General features: G+C 53.3%; 10 protein-coding genes across 10 annotated transcripts; 7 read left to right on the top strand and 3 right to left on the bottom strand.

Annotated features, from left to right (window-relative positions):
- Window positions 1-3,226: 3,226 nt before the first annotated feature.
- Window positions 3,227-3,920, top strand: CGGC5_v001831 (uncharacterized protein; the record flags this gene model as incomplete). Its single annotated transcript, XM_032023969.1, has 2 exons — window positions 3,227-3,364; window positions 3,429-3,920. 2 exons carry the CDS (start codon window positions 3,227-3,229, stop codon window positions 3,918-3,920), a joined length of 630 nt encoding a protein of 209 aa, XP_031879375.1.
- Window positions 3,921-4,399: 479 nt separating this feature from the next.
- On the top strand, window positions 4,400-4,755 carry CGGC5_v001832 (uncharacterized protein; the record flags this gene model as incomplete). Its single annotated transcript, XM_032023970.1, has 2 exons — window positions 4,400-4,438; window positions 4,492-4,755. 2 exons carry the CDS (start codon window positions 4,400-4,402, stop codon window positions 4,753-4,755), a joined length of 303 nt encoding a protein of 100 aa, XP_031879374.1.
- A 2,962-nt stretch (window positions 4,756-7,717) lies between these two features.
- Window positions 7,718-9,264, top strand: CGGC5_v001833 (uncharacterized protein; the record flags this gene model as incomplete). Its single annotated transcript, XM_032023971.2, has 5 exons — window positions 7,718-7,753; window positions 7,839-7,904; window positions 7,954-8,010; window positions 8,206-8,262; window positions 8,773-9,264. 5 exons carry the CDS (start codon window positions 7,718-7,720, stop codon window positions 9,262-9,264), a joined length of 708 nt encoding a protein of 235 aa, XP_031879377.2.
- Window positions 9,265-9,898: 634 nt separating this feature from the next.
- CGGC5_v001834 (uncharacterized protein) lies at window positions 9,899-10,275 on the top strand (the record flags this gene model as incomplete). The annotated part of the gene is made up of 3 exons (XM_032023972.1): window positions 9,899-9,919; window positions 9,974-10,003; window positions 10,096-10,275. The coding sequence occupies 3 exons, from the start codon at window positions 9,899-9,901 to the stop codon at window positions 10,273-10,275; spliced, it is 231 nt and encodes a 76-aa protein (XP_031879376.1).
- A 1,341-nt stretch (window positions 10,276-11,616) lies between these two features.
- On the bottom strand, window positions 11,617-12,895 carry CGGC5_v001835 (uncharacterized protein; the record flags this gene model as incomplete). Its single annotated transcript, XM_032023974.1, has 3 exons — window positions 11,617-11,695; window positions 11,769-12,736; window positions 12,809-12,895. 3 exons carry the CDS (start codon window positions 12,893-12,895, stop codon window positions 11,617-11,619), a joined length of 1,134 nt encoding a protein of 377 aa, XP_031879373.1.
- A 1,105-nt stretch (window positions 12,896-14,000) lies between these two features.
- CGGC5_v001836 (uncharacterized protein) lies at window positions 14,001-14,427 on the bottom strand (the record flags this gene model as incomplete). Its single annotated transcript, XM_032023975.1, has 2 exons — window positions 14,001-14,186; window positions 14,239-14,427. 2 exons carry the CDS (start codon window positions 14,425-14,427, stop codon window positions 14,001-14,003), a joined length of 375 nt encoding a protein of 124 aa, XP_031879371.1.
- A 536-nt stretch (window positions 14,428-14,963) lies between these two features.
- On the top strand, window positions 14,964-16,198 carry CGGC5_v001837 (uncharacterized protein; the record flags this gene model as incomplete). Its single annotated transcript, XM_032023977.1, has 4 exons — window positions 14,964-15,002; window positions 15,057-15,194; window positions 15,712-15,792; window positions 15,863-16,198. 4 exons carry the CDS (start codon window positions 14,964-14,966, stop codon window positions 16,196-16,198), a joined length of 594 nt encoding a protein of 197 aa, XP_031879361.1.
- A 282-nt stretch (window positions 16,199-16,480) lies between these two features.
- CGGC5_v001838 (uncharacterized protein) lies at window positions 16,481-17,335 on the bottom strand (the record flags this gene model as incomplete). The annotated part of the gene is made up of 2 exons (XM_032023978.1): window positions 16,481-17,059; window positions 17,123-17,335. 2 exons carry the CDS (start codon window positions 17,333-17,335, stop codon window positions 16,481-16,483), a joined length of 792 nt encoding a protein of 263 aa, XP_031879362.1.
- Window positions 17,336-17,966: 631 nt separating this feature from the next.
- Window positions 17,967-19,026, top strand: CGGC5_v001839 (uncharacterized protein; the record flags this gene model as incomplete). Its single annotated transcript, XM_032023979.1, has 3 exons — window positions 17,967-18,020; window positions 18,124-18,180; window positions 18,682-19,026. The coding sequence occupies 3 exons, from the start codon at window positions 17,967-17,969 to the stop codon at window positions 19,024-19,026; spliced, it is 456 nt and encodes a 151-aa protein (XP_031879359.1).
- Window positions 19,027-19,411: 385 nt separating this feature from the next.
- Window positions 19,412-20,207, top strand: CGGC5_v001840 (uncharacterized protein; the record flags this gene model as incomplete). The annotated part of the gene is made up of 3 exons (XM_032023980.1): window positions 19,412-19,417; window positions 19,468-19,707; window positions 19,770-20,207. 3 exons carry the CDS (start codon window positions 19,412-19,414, stop codon window positions 20,205-20,207), a joined length of 684 nt encoding a protein of 227 aa, XP_031879360.1.
- Between the last annotated feature and the right edge of the window lie 854 nt (window positions 20,208-21,061).

Raw genomic sequence — 21,061 nt, forward strand, 5'->3', positions numbered from 1 at the left:
CCTGGGTAAGCACTTCTCGGCGCGATCTTGATCGAAAAGATGTGAATTTGTCTTATTTCAGGGATAGAGAGCTAGTCTGTCGTAGAATTTCTATCATCTCCGGGAATCAATGTAGGCACATCACGTAGTAATTACTGATAAAAACATTTACGTGGTAATCATTGTTCTTCACTCAGAAGAATCCACCGTTGCAATGCCTCACTCATTCTGTCATCCATTTCCGAAGTCGGAGCGGTTCCCTTCTTCTTGAAATCAATCCGAGCCCTCAGCACGTCGCATATGGCCTTGAGATCGTCGCGTTCCTTCTGCAAGCGTTCAAGCTCCTCCGTCAAGGATTTGATCTTGCTCTGGTTGAGTTCCTTTACAGTGCGCGTGTCGGGGGCCTGCCACTCAAGTCAGCAAAGAAATACAGGCTGAGCAAGTCCGCATCTGATGTGCCCTGATCAGGACGCCTCTCGTCCGTGCTGCGGTCGTCCTTGGACCACAATGAACGTGGTCCAGCGCCGCGAGACAGCTCCGGGATAGCACCGCCGCGTTGTAATACCCGAGCATCGGCAGCTTGCGACTACGACGATTGGGGCTACAGTGATTTCACCGGAACGTAAGATAGCGGAGCTTTCCTGTGGTAGCGAGAGATGTGTCGCAGAAGGCCTCAACGCGTCCCAGCCCAGTGCAGCAGAGACCTATAGCTCCCCCACATTGCGACGAGTTGGTACGGACTTGAAGCAGAGAAAGGCAGTCGGAGTTGGATGAAAAATGGGCTTACCGTCTCGGTGACTGAGGAGACTTTGGTCTTGTTGCTGTCGCTGGCGGGTTGGTCCGGAGTGTCCATCTACAATGAAGGTGCGTCAGTATTATTGAGGATGATTGCAATGGACTTCAGAAACAGCCCAGGTCAGGCGGGGTTTGAGGAAGGGAAGTCTGTATGTAAGCAGAAGAGGATGGCCTTGAAGAAACGGTAGCTTTTGGAGGAGGACGGCAAGAGGAAAGATAAGAAGGAGGATGCTGGATCAGAGGGAAGGGATGGGAGACAGACGGAAAGGTCGAGCGAGCAAGGTAAATCGCTTACTGTTGCAAATATCGTGATGCGTTCAGAGCTAGTATTCTTCTTTCCCACTGTAAACAAGCTGCGGGGGCTTTGGAGATATGAGAAGACTTTAGATACCTTGAGGTGGAAAGTCGCTGTCGCGGTCGAAAGAAGCAGACTTGGTTCGTTTTGAGGGAGAGCCACGTTTGAAGAAAAGGTAGGGCTGCGGATTCAATGGCGGCAAAAGCCCAAAAGGGTCGACCAGTTGCTGTGGCAGAGTTCAGCCACTGGAGATAACCATTCTCAGAGCCAGTGGTCTGGGCCGTTACTCCTGCAGCGGGCGGTGTCCCATTGGGGCGTCTCTCGCAAGTGGGTCCTTCTCGACTTCCACCCCGTGACGTCAAAACAACAACATCTCTCATTGACAGGTGTGTTTACTAGGCTCGGAGGGCTTTGAGTGCAGTTGAAGATTCATCCTTTGGTAGGGAAGCACTTTGCTGGAAGTCCGATGCCAGCATCCTCTCATCGAGACAGATATTTTCCCGCCTCAGACCTAACCTGGCCACTCTCGTCCTTTCTACCTACTTGAACCGTTGATGTTGATTTTATTTCGTCTGCTGCCATGTTTCTGTTCATTATCAGGCTATTCAATTGTTTTGCTTTTTTCCACCTTACCCTTGTTTGTTGACAAAGCCCTTGTGCCTGGTCCGTCGAAATTTCTCCACTGCTTTCACTCTCGTCTCAAGAAATCTGCACCGCGCAAAAGTTTTCACCCATCTTCTTCCCGTCTCTCCTTCCTTCCATCTAAGAAAAGGTGCGGCGAGCGCCTCGCCAACCTGAGCGCAGGGCCAGCTTCACCCCAAGTCCCACTTTTTATTTTCTATTTAATCCCTTCGCCCGCCCCGTTCGCGATTCTTCTTCCTCCACAACTCCCCCTCCTGTCTTCGCCGACTTTCACATTTCTTTTTTTTTCCCGACCTCTTCCCACTTTCACCTTTTTTCATCTTGCACCACAGAACCCCTCTTCGTCTGCCCGCTCTTTCACAGCTACCCCGTCTCGACTCCTCCCTACGGACTTCTCTCTCATCCGCACGCCGCATCCAGCTAGGATGGCTTTTTTTACAAAGTAAGTCTATTTCATCCACATTTGCTTTCTTGGCTTCGAGCTCGCCTGTGCGACCGCGATCCGGCGAAAACGTCGTGTGCCAAGTCGGAGTTTTCAGACAGTGTCTGGGACGAGATCTTCTCGCTTGTCCCAGACCAGTTCTCTTTCTCTGGTATCGACACGACACCTCTCGTGACCTTGGTTCTTCGAGCCCAGCGGGAACGAGAGGCTGCCTTTCGCGGTGGGCTTTTCCCCCAGAATTGACGACTCCATCTTGGCGCCTCCACGGTGCTAGGAAGGGGAAGTCGCGCCTCGTCCATAGCGGGTTGGCACCTGTGACGGAAGCGAACTTCAGAGAACACGCCGATGGTTTTACCGGGGAGGGTACTTGGCCGGGTTAAATTCCCTGGCCGTTCTGGGGGACGCGAGCAAGCAGCCGCCTCAAGCATAGCATTTGCAAACTTACTCAGTTGTGTTCGCTCAACTGACTGGATGAAGACAGGTTTCATTTTCGCATCAGACTTTCAGCAGAGACTTCACGACATGGGCGTTTTCGGGTTGGGCTACAAGTGTTCAAATGGAGTGAGATGGGGTGGACTAGACAGATTCGTGCGGTTGTAGCCAATTGATATTTTCTTCGGTCTAATTCGTCGTCTCTGCAAATGTGATGCATCGACCATTCCAGAGTTTTCGCGTTTCGGTGTACTCAATGGGCTCGAGAGAGTGATCAGATACGGAACGATGGAAGAGGGCAGTGACGAAACCCAACGACGACAACGAAAGCAACGACAGAAGGGACGACAGCCTATCTCAAAAGAGCTCACGAGAAGGACAATCATTCTGGCATCGGAAAATCGGTGGTCTCAGTACCTTTGTTTGCGAGTCCATGGTGTAGTCAGTGAAGCTTTGCTAGGCTAGGCCAGAAGTGAGACAGCATGAACGGTTTAGGCATCCGAGCGAACGGACTGTATTTTAGTTGCGTTTCTTATGTATCTAGCTGCGTAGAATTTCAACTTGCCTACCTGCCCGTTTTCGTTCCCCGTTCGTTTATTGACTTTTTTTCACCACCACAACACCATCACCAACACCTCAAGATGGGCAAGAACCACCCCGGCAAGAACGCCCGCCTCCGCGCCAAGAAGCGCATGCTTCGGGCAACCCAAGCCCTCCTGAACGGCACCGCCACCACCACCGACGAGGATCCCCTCGCCGGCCTCACCAACACCCAGCGCGTCAAGGAAAGTACCATCCTACTCTCTTCTACCTTCCGATCTCAGCTAACACCTACCCCATCAGACCAAAAAGCGCGTTAGACAGGCCACCCAGCAGCGCCTCAACGGCATCGAGATCCGCACCCAAGCCGACGCCGCCGTCATGAAGCACACCATGGACCAGGCCATCGAGGAGAACAAGGACTGGCGCCTGCGCGTCGAGACCGTCAACGCCGGTTTTCAAGAGAACCAGAGGGTCGGTCTGAGGCTGGGCCTCGAGAACATGCAGAGAGTCGCGGCGGGCCACAATGCCCTCCAAGACCATGTTAAACGGGAGGGTGTGAAGATGGAGATTGTTGGCGCCAAGATGGAGATGGTCAACCAGGATATGGGAGATCTGCGCCAGAAGATCGTCGAATTGGAGACGCAGCTGCAGCAGGTTCGCGATGATGGCGCCGCCCTTCGAGCTGAGTTCCAGCAGCTCCGCGATTCCGTTGGGCGCGAGGGCGGCAGCCAGCAGGAGGGTGCCAACGAGGAGGGATGGAAGGGGCGCCTGCGCTCTCGCAAGAAGGCTTGAGCGGGCGTCCCCCATATCAATAAAGATCCCATACACACTGCCAAGTTTGTTTCGTTGGAGAGCTCTGTCCTTCGTGATGTCTGGTCTGGCTTGCTTATTTGTCGCCTTGCGTACCTGATAAACGCAGTGCCCGCAAGATACTCACGCGAAGCTTCATCTTATGATTCGAGTGAAGCTTTGCTTTCTGAGTTAAGACTGCCCTTTGAAAAAAGCGTATTCTTATGATCAAATTTCGTGCTGTTCATCTTGAGTTGACACATTGGCCCTTTTGTCAGAACAATGACGAGCTACTCTTTGTGCAATTATTCGCCTCGAACAATTGAGCCCTTTATACTTCGAGTCTTGAGTCTACAAATAATAAAGTTTCCCTCGAAAGTCCCCTGCCCCATACCAGAACCCTCCAGGTTAATCAAACAAAACCTTGCGCAAACCCACCTCGCCCTGCCGCAACGCCAAACCTCACCCCCATTATCGACACAATGCCGCCAATCTCGCAAGCCCCCAAAAGCGGCTTTCAGGTGCGTCAATTCATCTAAAATTTCCCGCCGAAGCTTGCGCTGACAATCAATAGAGCTACGAAGAAGAAGAGGCCGAGTTCGCCCGCGACGAGCAATACATCCTACGAACAAAACGCGACATCATCCGTAAGGCCGAAGACGTCGCAAGAATGCTGGAGGACACTGGACGAGTGATGGGTGAGAATTCTGATGCATTCAAGAAGATCTGGGACCAATTTCAGGAGTTGGCGCAGATGTACCTGCGCGTCGATCAGTCGCTGGAGAACATGCAGAAAATTCGAAAGCAGCTTCAGCAGCTTCGGGACAGATCCGGGTAAACTTCGGGTCGGATGGTAGCAAGACGGTCGGTCATTCTAAAACTGGATGTTAATGAGAAAGTAAGCTCGGCCTGGGGTAGAGAAGGGTTTCAAGAATGGATTCAACCGTTTTTAGGCTCATTTTCGATTGAGTTGCGGCTTCGATCGGGATTTTCACCTGCGAGACATGTCGTCGTGGATGGTCAACCGTTATGTGGGTCTGGACGGGAATTTTGGGGCTTTCGGAGTTATGACTCGTCGGCGTTTAGGCTGGCTCACTTCGTCCCACCGCCAGCACCAGACACACCCTAAGACTCTTCATGCCCATCTCCCATCGTGGGCCAGTCCAATCCTCAGATCCGGGGTCGAGCCAGAGCTGACACCCTGCAGGGCTGGTCATCCCTGTTTGAGCCAGCCGTAACTTTATACCGACCTCATCTTTCCATTTCCAGAGATCCACTCCTTCCCCGGTTTCACTTGGTGCACCTTCATTTTCTATCCACCCTCACTGCCACGACATCTCACGTTCTGCAAAACAGCACTTCTGAAAATTTCAATCTCTCACCTCAAATTCCGCCAATAAAAAAATCAATCTCGGTACGTACTGCAGCGATCGCACAATCAATCCTATCCCCCACCCACCTTGCCGCGAGCAGGAACGCCCGGACCAACCTCGACTTTTATTTAATCCATCCTCTTCTCCGGCTCTCTCAACTTTTCTTCTTCTTACCTCCATCAAAACCTTCCCCCATCGCAACCTTCCTCCATCGCAACCTTCCTCCATCGCAACCTTTCTTCTTCTCCCTTCACTTTCGCATTTTCTCATCCCTGCGGCGGCCGCGATCATCGCCCCCTTCGCAATTGGTAAGTTCACTCCATCCACTCTTGTCTGCTTTCTTGGCTTCGCGTTCGCTGCACTATCACGGTTGGCCCAAGGACCTGTCCAGCCAGGGACCAGGATGCCGGCACCATCAGAGGCGAGATCTCTCGCTCGCCTCTCCTCTCACGATGAACGCCCGCTGAAAGGAACCAGTGACAAGGAACCTGGTTCTCATGATCGCCTCTGTCTCTTCGGGATTTGGGGTGAACACGAGAATTGGCGGCCGGATCTCGCGATGTCACTTGCCCCAGGAGCCGCGGATCCTACCTTCCCATTTGTGTCGCGGTCTGTCTCGGCAGTCAGCTTCAGCATTTGGGACTCGAGGACTAGACTGTGCACTCCGCTTCGAGTAGGTTGGCAACCCTCGGAGACAAGACCTCCGGTCCGGTTAGAGAATATGCGGCCTTTGGTCCTGCGGGAGACCTTAGATCGCTCCTGGGGGCGTTCCAGCAGCCTATCACGCAATGCATTCATCGAACTTACTTGGTTGTCTCAACTAACTGGATGAAGACAGGTTTTCCATCTTCTCCTACTCTTTCTGTCTTGTATCGACCTCACATGGTAAGTTCATCCCATCCACTCTTGTCTGCTTTCTTTTGGCCCAACGCGCGATGCGCAATCTGGTTGGCTCAAGGACCCTTCGTCAAGGACAAGGAAGGCCTGGAAGCATGAGGAAGCAGGATCTTTCGCCTGCTTCTTGCTTGTCTGCCTCACTTCCAGGAACTCCAGTAAGGGAACCCGCTTTCCGCGTTCTTGTCTTTCGCCCTTGGGTGTTTGGCTTGGACATGGTCGGCGGCTGCCGTCTTCACTTTGCGCAGTTCTCTCACGCGAGCCGCCTACTGTCGCCGCCGTCTATCATCGTCGTCCTCATCAAAGTTACCCGATACACAGGAACTGTAGTCTCCCAGATACAGGAAAGTTAGGCGGTCTCATAAGACTGGATCTGTACTGGAAACACTGTCTATCACACTGGCTCTCCGATCCTCCGTGCACTAAAACCCATGGAAGTCAAGCGTCACTCCAGAAGAGCCTGTGACGAGGAGGCCGGGCGGCCGTCCATTATGTAAGACGGGACGTTATCATTCAGAGCAGCTACCAAACCGGCGGTGGGTGAAAGGAACGTTCGAAGAGGTCGCCACACGTCAAGTTCATGACCCCTCGCTTTCCGCGGGAATCTCAAACTCCTTCCATTTCAATGAGCCCACCAAGCCTTCAATACAGGAAGCTGGCGTGGGCTGTCGCAGAAAGAGCCCGCAAAAGTTTCTTTTATTTTTCTGCTTTCTTCTGGAAGCGATCGCTCGAGAACAGTGTCTTTCCTTCGATCCAGTGTCTTGTTCTATGAATTTGAGGAACCATTGACCAGAACACCGTTTGTTCCTGCGACGGATGTCGTTGTTCTCCACGCCAAGGCGTTGGTCCGAGCTTGGTCGACCAAGGTCCGGCAGCACAAAATGAAAATATTGAAGATCAGAAAAAGATTCTCCCAAGTGATCCGTTCATGAAAAATACTTGAGGAGGATCATCGACCTTTTCCCATCTCAGTTTTCGCATTTTCTATCTGCGTTGAAAAAGTCGGCCATCGGGTGGCTCACCTGGGGTGCCGCAGGTACGAGCAGGCACGGTCGAGATTTGTACACAGTAATCGCAAGCACAGTGAGCGAATTGGGAATTTATGTGGGGCTTCAGCACAGTGACCGCTGCACCGTGAGGTACATCGAGCATTGTTCTGGGCACGTACTTGCGCAAAGTGGAGCTGATTCAATTGAGCGCGGACACCACGCCCCTCCCCCTGGCAGCACCGATCGATCTGATCTTGCGACTACAGGGGAGCCTGGACCCTGTCGAGCGTATGCAGCGGGCCGTCCCGCTGAACTCCCTGCACCAAAAAGCTGCGGTACACTTAGGTACGGCGAGGTACGACAGGAGACCTAGCAACCCAGGCCACTGAATTGCAGTCCCAAGGTAAGTGCCCGCCCCACTTTCCACACTTTGATTCAACGACACACTCCAGTGTCTCTGCGACGACACCAGCTTTTTGGCCGTGGTGAATGTCGAGCGCCGCAACGGGCCATCCGATCTCACTTTTTTTTCGTCGCCAATTTTATGGGATTTTGTTGTGCGTGTGGGCAGTCGGCCTCGGTTAGTTCGATCGACTCAGGGCTGAAATACGCAGTGAAGTTCGAGCGGCCAGCCTTCCAGCTTTTCTCACCCTCAGAGATTTCAGTCCCATCCATCTTCCCTTTTTCTCTCCCATCTCTCTCGAGCTCAGCTTGCCCTTGCACTCGAAGCGGTATGCGCCAAACTTCTCCCCAGCGTGGTTTTTACTCACGATATCGCAGATCGACACTCGCCACTTTGCTTTCGAGGGCTTCGCTTCGTCTTCCGACACCGAAATGGTACAGTTCATCCTTTTTCTTTCCCCATCTCTCATCCTCTTTCCTTCTTTCATCCTATCTTCCTCTTATCTTGTTGCCCCCCTCATCCATCTCTGCTCGCAACCTAGAGCAGGCGATTGTCTCTTTCTGTCCTCTCTTGCCACTGCCCGAATTCCTTTCCATCCGCATTGGAAACTAACCTCTCGTTTGCAACAGAAGGACAACCCTGCCGATCGCAGCAACATGGCCGATCCCTTCTTGACCACACCTTCGGTAAGTCCATTTCATTCACATTTGACTGCCTTCTTTTGCTTTGAGTCTGCACGTGTCGTTGCAAGGAGATCACCTCTTACGGGCCCACGCCACGTTGGATGATGGGATGGTCGTCTGCTGGCGAATCTTCTCGCCGCCAGCAGACACATACCAAACCATCTTCGAACAGGGTCTCCGTTTGGCGCAGGGTTTTCTCTTTGAGGCGATCAATCACCCGGAGCGTGTCCTGGCTGTCTGTCCTCCCCCTCACGCGGGGGTTGCACACGCAACGGGGGGCGCGCCTAGGGTCCGAGGCTGGCTGGCAGCTGGCCTTGGAAGGCGGGATGTTGGGGGCTTCTGTTCCCCTCCCTGCAGAAGGACTTTGTCTGGAAGGGTAAACGTGGTAGAGGGCCGAGCTACGGCTAAGACACCCTGCCGTTCTGGGGAGAACGCGGACAAGAAGCAAATTTTCTCGGGCATATCAAATGCGGACTTACTCAGTTGAGATTCCCTTAGCTGACTTGAATGAAGGCAGATTCACAGAGCCCCGGCCAATCCCTCTCTCTCGACACCTTTGAGAAGAACTCCCGAGACATCATTCGCGACGCTCGTGAGCTTGGAGTCGGTGAGCGCCAGCTCAACTTCATCCGCGTCCAGCAAGAGCAACTTCGTGCCTTGTTTTTGGAGGCTACCAAGGCAGCCGCCGCATCCGCCGCTACTATCCAAGGCTACCAGAATCACCAGGACTTCGCTCGGCACTACAGTATCGAGTTGAAGTTGGCAGTCGAGCAGTGTGGCTTCATTGCCGAAGACCATCGCGGCTACAAGGCAGAGCTGGAGGACTTGAAGAAGAAGCTTGTCCAGGTCAGCAAGGAGCTGAATGATACCAAGAGAACACAGTGTGTCATGAAGAAGGATTATGAGGCCATGAAGAGCAAGCAGGAGACTTCGGAGCGCGAGAACGAGGCCCTCAAGCGCGACATGAAGGAGCTTCAGCAGCTGTTTCGAGTCCACGTTCTCTAGATGCACAGGTTGAGCGCATGGATACGGGGCGTATTATAATTGCTTAGACCTCAGTTGCTTTGACTACCAAATACCATCAATAACCTGACTGAACTACCTTGTTTTCTATCATTCGTGAAGACCCGGTGCGCCTGGGTTTTCGTTCGCGCGCGTGAATAACATGACTGTATGAGCACTGTGAAAATTGCAAAAGATCTCTCACTTAAATAGCAGAGAATCAATTTGGAACGCAACCTGATGGAGACCGCCTAATTTCCCTGTGTCTGGGAGGGGTAGTCAGAGGTCGTTTTGCACTCTTCTCGTACAGAGCAAAGAGGTAATCCGCCCCATCTTGGCCCTCAAAATCTAAATTTGCAGTCTGAGCTCACCTTGGGATCAAAAATCACTCGCGTAAACTCCGTCGCAGCCAGTGCTGGTCCCAAGACTGCTTCACGTGTTGTTCGTTGCCGCCCCACCTGCCCTTCCCACCCCTCCTCGGCGGCAGACCAAGACGCGTCTCGTAGCTATCCGGCTCAAATTCTCACCCACGCTCACCACAACATCAAAACCTTTCTCCCTCATCCTCATTCTCATCCAAGCAAATCACCATTCCAACAGCCGTTTCACTCCGAATCACTGCAAAACAAACCTCGAGATGCAGCAATCCAACAACTTGGTATGAGCAATACGTATTCTTCAATGATCACAAACAGTGCTAACATTTTCCTAGCAGGAGGGCGCTGGTGCCCAGCAGGAGATGGTATGTCAGACATTTCAACCCGTCGCGAATTTTCTTCGGGCAGAACACCTTCAAGAATTCTTTTCGGGCTGCTGCTAACGCGATGGAATCAGAACCTTCCTATCATGCCGACGTTCGAGGACGGGGCGGGAGGCCGATTGCTGAGCGACGACATTGATGATGGACAGGGAACTCATTCGGAGGGCGGCGACCACCGAGATGCGCAATACTACAGAGATCACCTCGTCAGAAAAGCCAGAAGCGCAACGAAACAAAAGAATAGCATGTCATAACGTTAAGCCAAGGAGGAATGGGCCTACGTTGAGTGAGGAATGAAGCTTTCGTTGCATCGAGACTTGGGAGTAAGAGAGAAAGCTATGCGGTGGCGGTGAGAGAGCAGCGCGCGGGCGGGCGAACCTAGTAGAGGTAGACGGGAAATGGAGAGACGTATGAAGCCGTTCTCGTACACGGCCGGTGCGCTCGGCCGGGATGGTGCCCTCTGGGACAGAGAGGCGACGCTGACGCCGCCGTTACCGCCGCCGCTTCGCCAGTATGATTTTGTCCTTCTATCGTGATTCTGTCTACTCGACCCGGGCCAGTATCCATCTTTCAAACCGGCGACCAGATCTCATAGCTGTACCCATTTCATTTCCAAGTTGGCAGCCCGCCTAGGCTTTCACGCAGAGTTCGAAAAGGTCAACGGTATAAGAGGTATTGAGGGACGCGTCGGTAGTCTCCGGGGTTCTCGGGTGTCCGGAGGAGCGAATTGGCCGGGCGATGGGGTGAGATTTCTCCAAATGCTTGCCAGCGTCGGAAGCGAGGCTTAACTGGGGGCATTTTGAGCTGCAGGGAAATTGTAAGCATAGGTGACTGCAGTTGTAGTCTTGACAGCGAAGTGCGAAGTACTTGATCAACTTATCAGCTGCCCGCAAAAGTATCCGGAACTCACCCATCGGAGTCATCGCCGCTTACTTCGATGAAGCATCAGACGAGGAACGCGTGGAAGGTAACATACGGTAGCCGATAGTGAGCGGGGCCATGGCGCGAGAGCTTCGGAACCAAGGAGACATCGCAACGAAATAGGTCTCCTTTGAGCTTCCTTGCGTCCCTTCCCCATAGGTGACCAAGAACGCCTGTGTCCGTCGTTGTGAGATTCCTAGGACAGCATGGGCCCCTCCCTTGGCGACGATCCGGCGGCGCTCACGAAGCTGATTCCGATGACCCTCCTGACACGTACCAGCTGTGAAACTCCTTTCCCCCGTCTGTGTAAGAACCGCGGCGGTGGTTTCCGTCGCTGCCAAATGGAGTTTCGACCTTTCATTATGAGACCTCAAATATGGCCCTTCTTTACGAATCTCACGAGGCGGGAGACGGAAGCAGATAAACCAGAAAAAGACAAGGAGATTTCCTCTATTCCAGCAAGATCCTGAAATTCCACTGGGGTATTATAAAGCAAAAACGACTATACCCATGCCAAACGCCAAATCATGTGCATTGCATTTGCAATCCAAGGCGAGATTCCTAATCTCCCGTGTATCCTAGCCATCTTGATGCCAACTGCAATTGCCTCTCTCGGTATTGCATGTAGGGGAGGGTGAGCTGTCACATAGCTACCAGAAGTTCTGGGCTTTCTCTTACTTCTTTAGATGTAGTTCTCGGGCCCTGAGGCAAGTGTCGCGCAGACTCTCAAAAGGGATCTCAACCTGCACAATTCTGGGTGAATTCAGTCAGCAAGCCTGCAGGATGAAACACATAGGGACAGAACCAGTGCAGAGACATGACGTACTCGTCTTCATGGCCCTCAAACGGAATGGGGCGCTTCAGCCGGGCTGGCACGTGAGCATCGACGGAGAGAAAGTCGGAAGCAAACAGGCGGAGAGGGCCAGGGTTTGGGGAAGCGATACCGGCGGCAGCGTCGTGATCCTGCTCGGCGGCGGCGGTGGCATCAGCAAAATCGAACAGCGTGAGGCTCTGGACCTCGTGCAGAACCGGTCGGCCAGCGGCTGTCATTTCCGTTGCAAACAGGCGGACACGGATGGACGAGATGTTGGGGTATTGGACGTCGAGGATGAGGACCGTCCGGATGTGAGCGTTGGTGTGCTCCACGTATAGCTCGGCCTTGTTCATGGCGTCCTTGAGCGACTGGCTGTAGGAGATTTCGACAACGAAAGGAGGAATAGGGGAGGCGGCCCCATCATCGATGAACTGGTTGTCGGGATCCTTCTTGAGCTTGTTGGGAACGACGATTCTGACGGCATTGTCGCTCCAGACTTGTCGAAGGCGTCTGGAGAGGATATGAAGGGATTCGTTCTGCTCGTTCTGCTCGTTCTGGTTCTCGGTGCCGTCGTCGTTATCGTGGCCCAATTGAGGCCCGTATGCGGTAGCAGGAGTAGCGGCGGCAGCAGCAGCAGTGACGGCGTCAGCAAGCTGCTCAATAGCGCTCTCGAGGAGGATTCCAATAGCACGGTTACACTGGCTGTGTATCGTGGTCTCGACCATCATAATATAGGCGGACTGGGTGACAAAGTCGTAGGAGAAGCGGGCGACGCGGATATGGGCGAGGAGCAGCTCGAGGCGACCGAGGGCATCGGGGGCGAGGTGGAAGGAGGCAGAAGGCGGGAAAGACGAGGAAGGAGCAGAGGTCTGCAGGAGACAGAGATATTCGAGGTCGGCTTGGAGGTTCTCGGGGGTGTCAAGCCGAGGGGTTTCGCCAATGGACTTGGTCTGGTCATGTTCGGAAGGAGACAACGGCGACTGTGACTGCAACTGTGAGCGCGCAGGAGACGACAACAGTGATTTCACAGTTTGGTGGGCGGTTTCACAGACCATTTCTGTGATCTCTCTGTCTTCTTTGTTGATTTCCTTACCATCCACAAAACCGGGCGCGCCTGTGAAGAATTGCATGGTGGCCATTGTGCAATGCAAAAAATTGAGGCCAGGACTGGCAGGAGTTAGAGGAGAAGAGGTAAAAAAGAAGGTCAGAGGCTTGTTGAGGCGAATGTGCCTAATTTGGGTTTTTTTTTTTCGTGGTCGTCGTTGTGGTTGTTGTGGGAAAGAAAAGAATTAATTGAGAGAGATGCTTAGGTGGTGTTGTTGAGAAGTTGAGGTGGAGGGTTCAAAATGTAAGGCGGAGGTGGAAGGTGGAGTAAGAAGGCACCTTGAACAGAGTTCCAGCACTGCTACGTACTGAAAAATCAGCACGTGCCTTAGCGCAACTACACTGCCTACCTTGTGAGATGGGAACATCCCCACATCCGTTGTGAATGCCTATGGTATGGGTATCTGAAAGGTGACGATTGATGACTTGCGTTTAGTATCACTTTGTGATAATATGTAGCAGCCCCTGCTGACAAATGGTTCGCAGGGTAGTTGTCACGCGTGGCACTACACTTGGTATTTTAGGATCCACTGGGTGATGGCAACCCTCGAAATGGTTCAACTTCAAGTCAGCCCACCACCATCCTGCCGCCGACTTCTGCCTGTAACCACGCGCGCAGCGAGGTGACTAGTACGGGCTTACCCTACGGGCACCTGGTTGCATGTAATGAAGCCGAATGCTGGATATCTGGTTGCAAGGGAAACGCATCCAACTGTAGGCGAACACTAATCCCAGGATGTGTATGCAGAGGCATTCATTGATTCTAGGACAGTATGCAGGACACACACTAGGAATCTTGGGACCTGTTTACAGATGACCACTAAATCCCAGGAGTTGAATTTAGGTTTCTTCGCTAGTCCCAGGACTGATGCCCAGGCGTTGACACCAATCCTAGGATGGTAGGCAGGGCATGCACCACAATCCTCCTAGGACCGGTTTCCGGGTGTGCAGTTTATCTCCACTAATCCCTGGGATCGGTCTGTGGTGTGCCACTGTCACTTTAAAGGCCCTGCGCCTTGAAGGCAGTGTCAGCGTCGTACGACGACGACTGTGGCGCTTAGAACGTTATGAGCCAGGACTCATGCCTCTCCATTTCCGTTCTTATTCGCTAGTGCAGCACGGTGCTTAATTTACTTCTTTTCACACGCGCTTGTCGCAGTCGTGTAGATGTCGATAACAGTGGCCCTGTTCCATAACCCGGTTTTCTGCAAAGATGTCTGGCTTACCCTGCCCACCCTGCTCACCCCGCTCACTGTAGCATGAGGCTTGGCTCGCCCTGTAAAAGCGGCGACCGATTTGAAGACACTTGGGCGCGGTATTGGCGACCTAAACCTCGTCAGCATCTAGCGATCCATGAAGGCGGCGTGCTGGGATGTACCTTGAGGCGAGTCAACCGGGTCACCGGAGAGGACGGCGCGTCTTCAGCATGAAGGCCATCTTCGCGGTTCTTGTTGGGTCCTACGGTCTTGCTCAAGTGCAGGTCGCCCTCAGAAGGAGCCTTCATCTCGAGCCGTTTGAGACGCTTCGCATGGCGTCTAGCCTTCTGGGATTTCTTGGTTTTGCGCATAACGATGAGTTGCTATCGGGCCTGGGGTTGACGACGAGGATTCTCGAGAGGCCGGTCACTGAGGTTAATATGGAAGCCTTCCCTCACGCGTGGGCCCAGCACTCTGGTCCAACGGCGGGAGACGCGGAGTGGAGGCTAAGGTTTGGGTACCTTATTTTGAGGCGCAGGGTACCGGTACTGCAGGCGGTCTTACGTCATCTACGTCCCGCGAGCAGTTCATTTCGCGAGTAACACTTGAAAGTATTCAATTTCGGCAGGCAAGACACATTCTCTTCTCTTTCCCCATCTTCAGACTACATCGGGTGAATTCTCATCTGGTCACCTCGACCGCGAAAGGTCTTTTGTTTTTCTCAAGCGACGGACGTGTACGCCCGTTTCTTCCAAACCCTAATCCCTTTTCCTTTCTATCTCAACGCCTTCAACTTGAGCAGCTCCATCTCTTCTCTCATCCTTCTCCTCCTCTTCCAACCGAAAACGTCTTTTTCGTCCATCCAAAAAAGCCAATCCACGACCAAAGCCCGCACATCATCATAAAGATGCGCACGATTATCGACATGAAGACCGTCAACGAGGCGGTGAGTTTCTTTACTACCCTTGTTCACTTTTGATTCTCATCTAACTCAATCCAGGCCCCGGCTGCTCCCCCGGTCACCAATCGTACCATTACCACCTCTCGCGGCCTGGCTGCCGCTTCCCCGCCTCCGACTGCCTCTCGTCAGGCCACTGATTCTGCCAACCCTCTTCCATCCCAGACCTCTACTCAGACCGTAAGTCCGATCTTTCATACATCCACACTCGTCTGTTTTCTCTGCCGCGAGCCGGCCTTCAAGGACATGAGGGAGGGAAAGGTTCCGAGCCTGCCACGCAGGGAAGCAATTCGCGTTGGGCACGAGATCTTTCGCTTGTGCCAGAATTTCTGACTGCTCCTTGAGGGCTTGGTCCCTCCTGAACGTCGGCCGGCCGGCTACGAGGAGGTCATCTCCCTCGCGACCTTCTCGACCCACCGGGCCACTGCTCTTCACCAAGGTCTGCCTTAGGGACGGACAAGGTGGAGCGCTATGCGGCCTCGCTTCGAATGGTTTGGCAACCGCACAGGAGAGCTTTATGCCGACGGGTACTGCACCCAGGGGGACGTGGTCATTCAGCCGCGTAGAGTGACATACGGTAGTGCTTGTCATTCGGTTATGCCGCCTGGTAGGGCGCGGGCGAGCGGCTTCTTCACACAGAACTAGTGTTTTTGGACTCACTCAGTTTTTGTTCGACATCAACTGACTTTGGATGTAGCAAACTGCCTCTCGCACCTCGGCCACTGCTACCGGTGGCTATTACATGCGCGATCTGATCCAGATCGATGTGAACTTCAAGGTAGGTCCATCTCTAGCCTTCAGTCTGTACGTGTTGGTGTTTGGCCTCAGCTGACTTTTGGATGTGTTAGGCTCGCGCCCCCCGCCGCATGGCCACTAAGCAGAGCGACAACATGCCAAAGGTCAACCAAACCGCATTGGAGCTGGCGGTCATGCTCAAGGGACAGGTCCAGATCTCCAGAGACTTGAAGATGGAGCTCCTGGACATCCGTGTCAAGTATGAGGCTGTCGAAAGAGAGCTGCAGCAAGTCAGACAGGAGTCTGAGCAGCACCGCCAGGAGGCTAAGGCTAGGGCCGAGGCCAACCATGCCTGGGACAAGGAGTGCACTGAACGGCTGAAAGGTTGGGATGCTGCGCGGACTGCCTATGAGGTGCAGATGATTGAGAATGCTGCTCAAAAATGGTAGGCAGAGGTGGCTCATATGAACATGGCGGGTCCGCGCGGGATTATTGAAGAGTCTGATAGAAGAGTGCTTTATGGCAACGACTGAGATTCAACATTTTGCACAAAGATCCTTTGATGACGAATGACTCCTTCTTTAATGGCTTTGTACTACTTCTTCGCCTTTTAGGTGGTCCATTCTTTGTTATTATCATCATGCGACTTTGATCCCATTGTGACACTCCCCAAAGCCAACACTCATCCCATACTTGGTCAACATGATGTCCTTCAGCCACCAACTTCAAAATCATCCCTTCTTGCCAGAGCGAAGTCGTCCCTTCCACACTTCCTGAGCTCGACCACCTTTGGGCAGGTCGGTGGGCTGTTGAGCTGCGCTCCTCGAGGCGCCCTTCACCAGCTGCTCGACTTGGCTCTCGATCGCAGAAATCCGCTCCTCCATGGTCTTGACCGCGGCATCGAACTTCTCCCTCGTCGGCGCCATCGCTGCCGCGAGATCCTCCAGGCCGGCTTCGAGGTTCTCCATGCTAGCCTCGAGAGTCTTCACGCCAGCCGTGGCGTCGTTCGCCGCGAGATCCTCGACCATAGCTTCAAGCTGCTCCACGCTGGTCTCCAGATTCTTCACGGTAGTCTCAAGACGGTTCACACCAGCCAGCGCATCATTTGCCGTGCTTCGAATCGCTCTTCCGTCGGCGCAGGCAGCACAAAAGTTTCTGATGAGGTTTCTGAGATCTTTGGCGATGTGGTCGGTATTCATCTTGTTGAAAACGTTGGCGGCAGCTTCGACATGGAGCTCCAGAAGCTTCAGGCGTCGGTGATGGTCGTCGAATTGGCCCCTGGTGATCTTCTGCTTGAGCTTCTTGGCTCTCTGAGAAGTCCCTGTCAGTTCATGGTGGTTCTGAGAGGACACGTCGGCGAGCGAACAACTTACCTTCTGGTTCTCCAAGGCGACGTTCAGTCCCTCACTCTGCTCGTTCTTGCTGACGCCAAATGCCTTTGCTGCCTCGGGCACCGACGAGGGAAAGTAGGTATGCATCGCAGAGAGCTTCGCACCAGCTTCTGCTGCGGCCTCGGCATCGCGGCGTCTCTTCTCTCTTCTCCGAACGCGCTGGTTCTTGCCGAGCTTCTTCCGATGCTGAACCATGGTGGGAGATGAAGACCTGAAGGTTGAGATTGTCGAGCTTCCGAGATCTGAGAGCCTGGCTGTTGAGGAGGTCGGAGCTATCGAATGCAGCCCCTCGGGGTGACCTTCGCAACTTTCACGCGACTCTTTCACAAAACCGGAATATGCATATACTCGCAGGGTCGTTATCTTGGCTAACCCGACCAGATAAGAGGCCGCCCAGCTCACGTAGCTCTCACCTGTCCTGTCGCCATACCTCCCAGCCTGCGATCTCACCTGGCAACCGGTCGTCTCCACTTTACCATCTGGTCTTCCCGCGACCTTCAGCTTCACCTACACATCATTGACGAGAGACCGCGTCGTGTCGATTTTTCTCATTGGCCAATCTGAAATATTTAGCGATACGTACTCGAGTTGGCGCACAATCAGTAAACCGTCCCGTCTGCCCTCAGCCCTCCTCTCAAGTATTTAAACCCCCCCTTCTTCCCCTCCTCCTCCACTTCATCTCTTCCTCTACTTCATCCTTTCCTCCAAATCACCACTGTGTCCCTCACCCCTTACTTCTTCCTCTACTTGGGACCTCTCCCCATCCCAAGGTCTTCTCTTCTCTCCAACACCAACTTTCACAAACACTTCTCACACCCTCTTCCAAATGGACTCCAAGTCACCTCACACAAGCGGCGCTGCTGCGAACGAGTCTCCCATGGTATGTTTTCTCTCCCCGTCTCGTCCTTTGTACAGTCCCCCCCGACTTCCTTCCCTTCTCTCGCTCTTTCCAACTTCACCTACTCACGCGCCTTTTGCAACAGCTCGATTCCTCCTCCACCACCGGTCATGACAACACCGATCCCAACAATCACCTTATGGTAAGTCCATTCATTCTCATTTGTGTGCTTTCTTTGCCTTGAGTCTGCATGTGTCATGGCGGAGGGCGTGGAACATTACAGGACGTTGCCAAATCACTGGGTGCTTGGGTTTCGCGGGGCAGATCTTTTGCTGCCTCGCGAAAACACCTGAGCGCCTCTTGATAAGGATACCTGTTTACTCCTCGCTGGCGCTCGCGCCGGCTTGGTTGCCCTTCGCAGTGATCGCTCCCCCATGCCGCCTCCCGCTCCCATCTGAACACCTGCTTGCGCGGGGTCTCAGCACAGTGGGAGGCACGTCCAGGTCTGATCCGGGTGGGAAACGGTGAAGAGGGCAGCTTGAAGGTGCCTCGCGCGCGCTTCGCTGCAGAAGGACTTTGTCTGGAGGGGTACACGTGGTTGCAACTGCAGTCGGCGTGGGGAGAAGGCAGACAAGCGGCAGCACTTCGAGCACATCAAATGCGGACTTAGTCAGTTGGGATTCCCTTGCTGACTTGAATGTAGGCAGGAACACCTCCTCCTTCCAGCGAGCTCTCGATTGCGACCTTTGAGAGCGATGCTTCCGAAATCGCCCGGATGGCTCGCCAAGCTCAGCTAACCCAAGTGCAGCAGGAGCAGGTGCGCGATCTTTTCACGCTTGCTTCCAACATTGTCAACGGTCAGGGCTACAGTAAGGTGTCTGAGGAGCAGCTCCGCCTCAAGGAGAAGGCTGAGGAGCTTCGGGATGAGTTGGATGCTACGAAGAAGACCTTGGCAGCCACTGGTCGTGAGCTTGGCATTGTCAAGATGCAGATAGAGGACGTGTTTACAATGCGGCGCGTCGCCTTTCGGCAGACAATCTCCACTTGATTGATTCTGAGTTCCCAGTGAGCCGACTGGCTTGCCTTTTGATACCCTGAATACAAACACCTTTTTGCTCTTGTAACTTTTGTCCTGATGGTTGTGCGCGCCTTCCTTCTTTTGAGTTGTTGCCATCCTTTGACAAATTTTCCGTCTCCCTCTGACCTCACCAGGGCTCTCATTGTGCTCAACCTCCCATTGTTATTGTTGGCTGTCCAAAGGCGGTGGTGCACGTACCACATCTTCACGTCTTCACGCACGCCTGCTGCTGAAGAACAACTCTTGTGATTTTCAACCCACCCTCCACCTCTTTCCAACTTTGTTATCGACTTTGCAACTTCGCCGTCAACAAAACACCACACCTATTCTTCTTTCATCCACAAAATCTGCTGCGATGAACGTGAGTATGACTTCGCGCTCATTTCAAATTTTATGCTAATAATATTTCAGGGAGATAACATGGACACCGACCATGGCGGCCAAATGGCTGGTCAGATGCCTCACCAGGGCAGAGTCACCACCATAGGGCAGATGTCGCGCGTTGTTGAGAACGGCCTCAATGAGAATGGCCAGATGGTTCCTGAGCACGAGATTGAGACTGAGGCTCTCAACCTCCAATCTCTCGCTCAGGCTCTGCCTACCTCCAACCAGCTGCGTACCTCTAACCGGCCGGCTGTTACCATCACTCAGGTCTGTTTCCCTTGTCACAATCCAGTTTGTTTTGTCACGCTTCTAACAGAAATTCATTCCAGCACCAGCGTTACAGCCGCCGCCGCATCGCTCTTCGCCAGCGTGTTCACAGGTTCATCCCCAACGTTGCTCCTCCGGAGGACTTCGACACCTACTTCATGCCTGCTGTAGCCGCTTTCTTGGCTGGAGATTTTCCAAGGACTGCCCTTAAGACCTTTGAGGCCTTCATCTTCGCCATGTCGCTCTACAACCAGGAGATTGTCGCTGACTACCATCGCGAGGATAATGAGGACCCTCAGATGCGGGATATCCAGGCCAAGAGACACCTCCAAGAGAACGTCTTCCGCGTCCAGACCATGGTCACTGACCTTGAGAGAGAGCTGAACAGACGTCAGATGCTCGGCGCTGAGACCGCGGAGGAGCTTCGCTACAAGGGAGATGTCGTCCGCAAGCTCAGAGAGGACGTCATTCCTGAGATCACTGAGCTTTTGGTTAGGTAAGTGGAAGCCAATGCAACGAATTTGATTATCTCTTCAGCTGGCTGACTTTTTTTTAATCATGTTTTAGTTCTACTTAAGCGCCATCCGTCGCGCGCGTCCAACGCCGACATTTGCTAGCTACCACGGTTCTTGGCTCGGGGAGGGTTTTGGAGTCTTCTGCGATTGGACTGCAGGCCCAGGCATCATCATCCTCGACGTCAGAACGTGAGGCTGCAGCTTCCCAATCGTGCTTTTCATATCGTTACTCAGCACTGGCCTACCGCCCCTGCCGATTTCTTCAATCATGAGGCCGAGCCTCCGGCAGACCATTCTGCCAGCTTGATCCAGTGCTCGTCTTTGCGCTGAAAGCTCGACAATGGTACATGTTTGGATCTGGACGCGAGACTAGGATGGGGCAGAAGGATCAGCTGGGGTTTCAACCAATGTGATGCGAGGAATTTTCAACCGGGAGGTTGTATGGGAACGTACATCAGAGCTTGGCTTGGGGATATCTGGGAGGTCTTTGAACTCTGCGAGGAGTCCTAGGATCTCTGCGCATTGGCTCAAGGAACAGTCGACTTGGGTGTCGCTGGATGTCTTCTCGGATTTGCTATTAGATCGTATCGCCCGTACACAGAACGAAGACTTACATTACTTGCAATGCTGGCTCCCATTTTTTCCAATGGGGTTTGGTGATCCTTCTGTCGAGAGGAGGTCAATCATGTGAGGGATGTGGATTCACGCAGGTGAGAAAGCTGGTCCGGGCATTCTTCATATACCTGTCAGTCCTGTTCGCTGAATCAAGACGTCGACATCGGACGATCACACCCCGACAGATGATCAGGCTCTAGGCTCGAATACTACGAAGCATCACT

This window comes from Colletotrichum fructicola (assembly GCF_000319635.2).
Source record: "Colletotrichum fructicola Nara gc5 chromosome Unknown KSG_Nara_v1_contig01, whole genome shotgun sequence".
Lineage (NCBI taxonomy): Eukaryota > Fungi > Ascomycota > Sordariomycetes > Glomerellales > Glomerellaceae > Colletotrichum > Colletotrichum fructicola.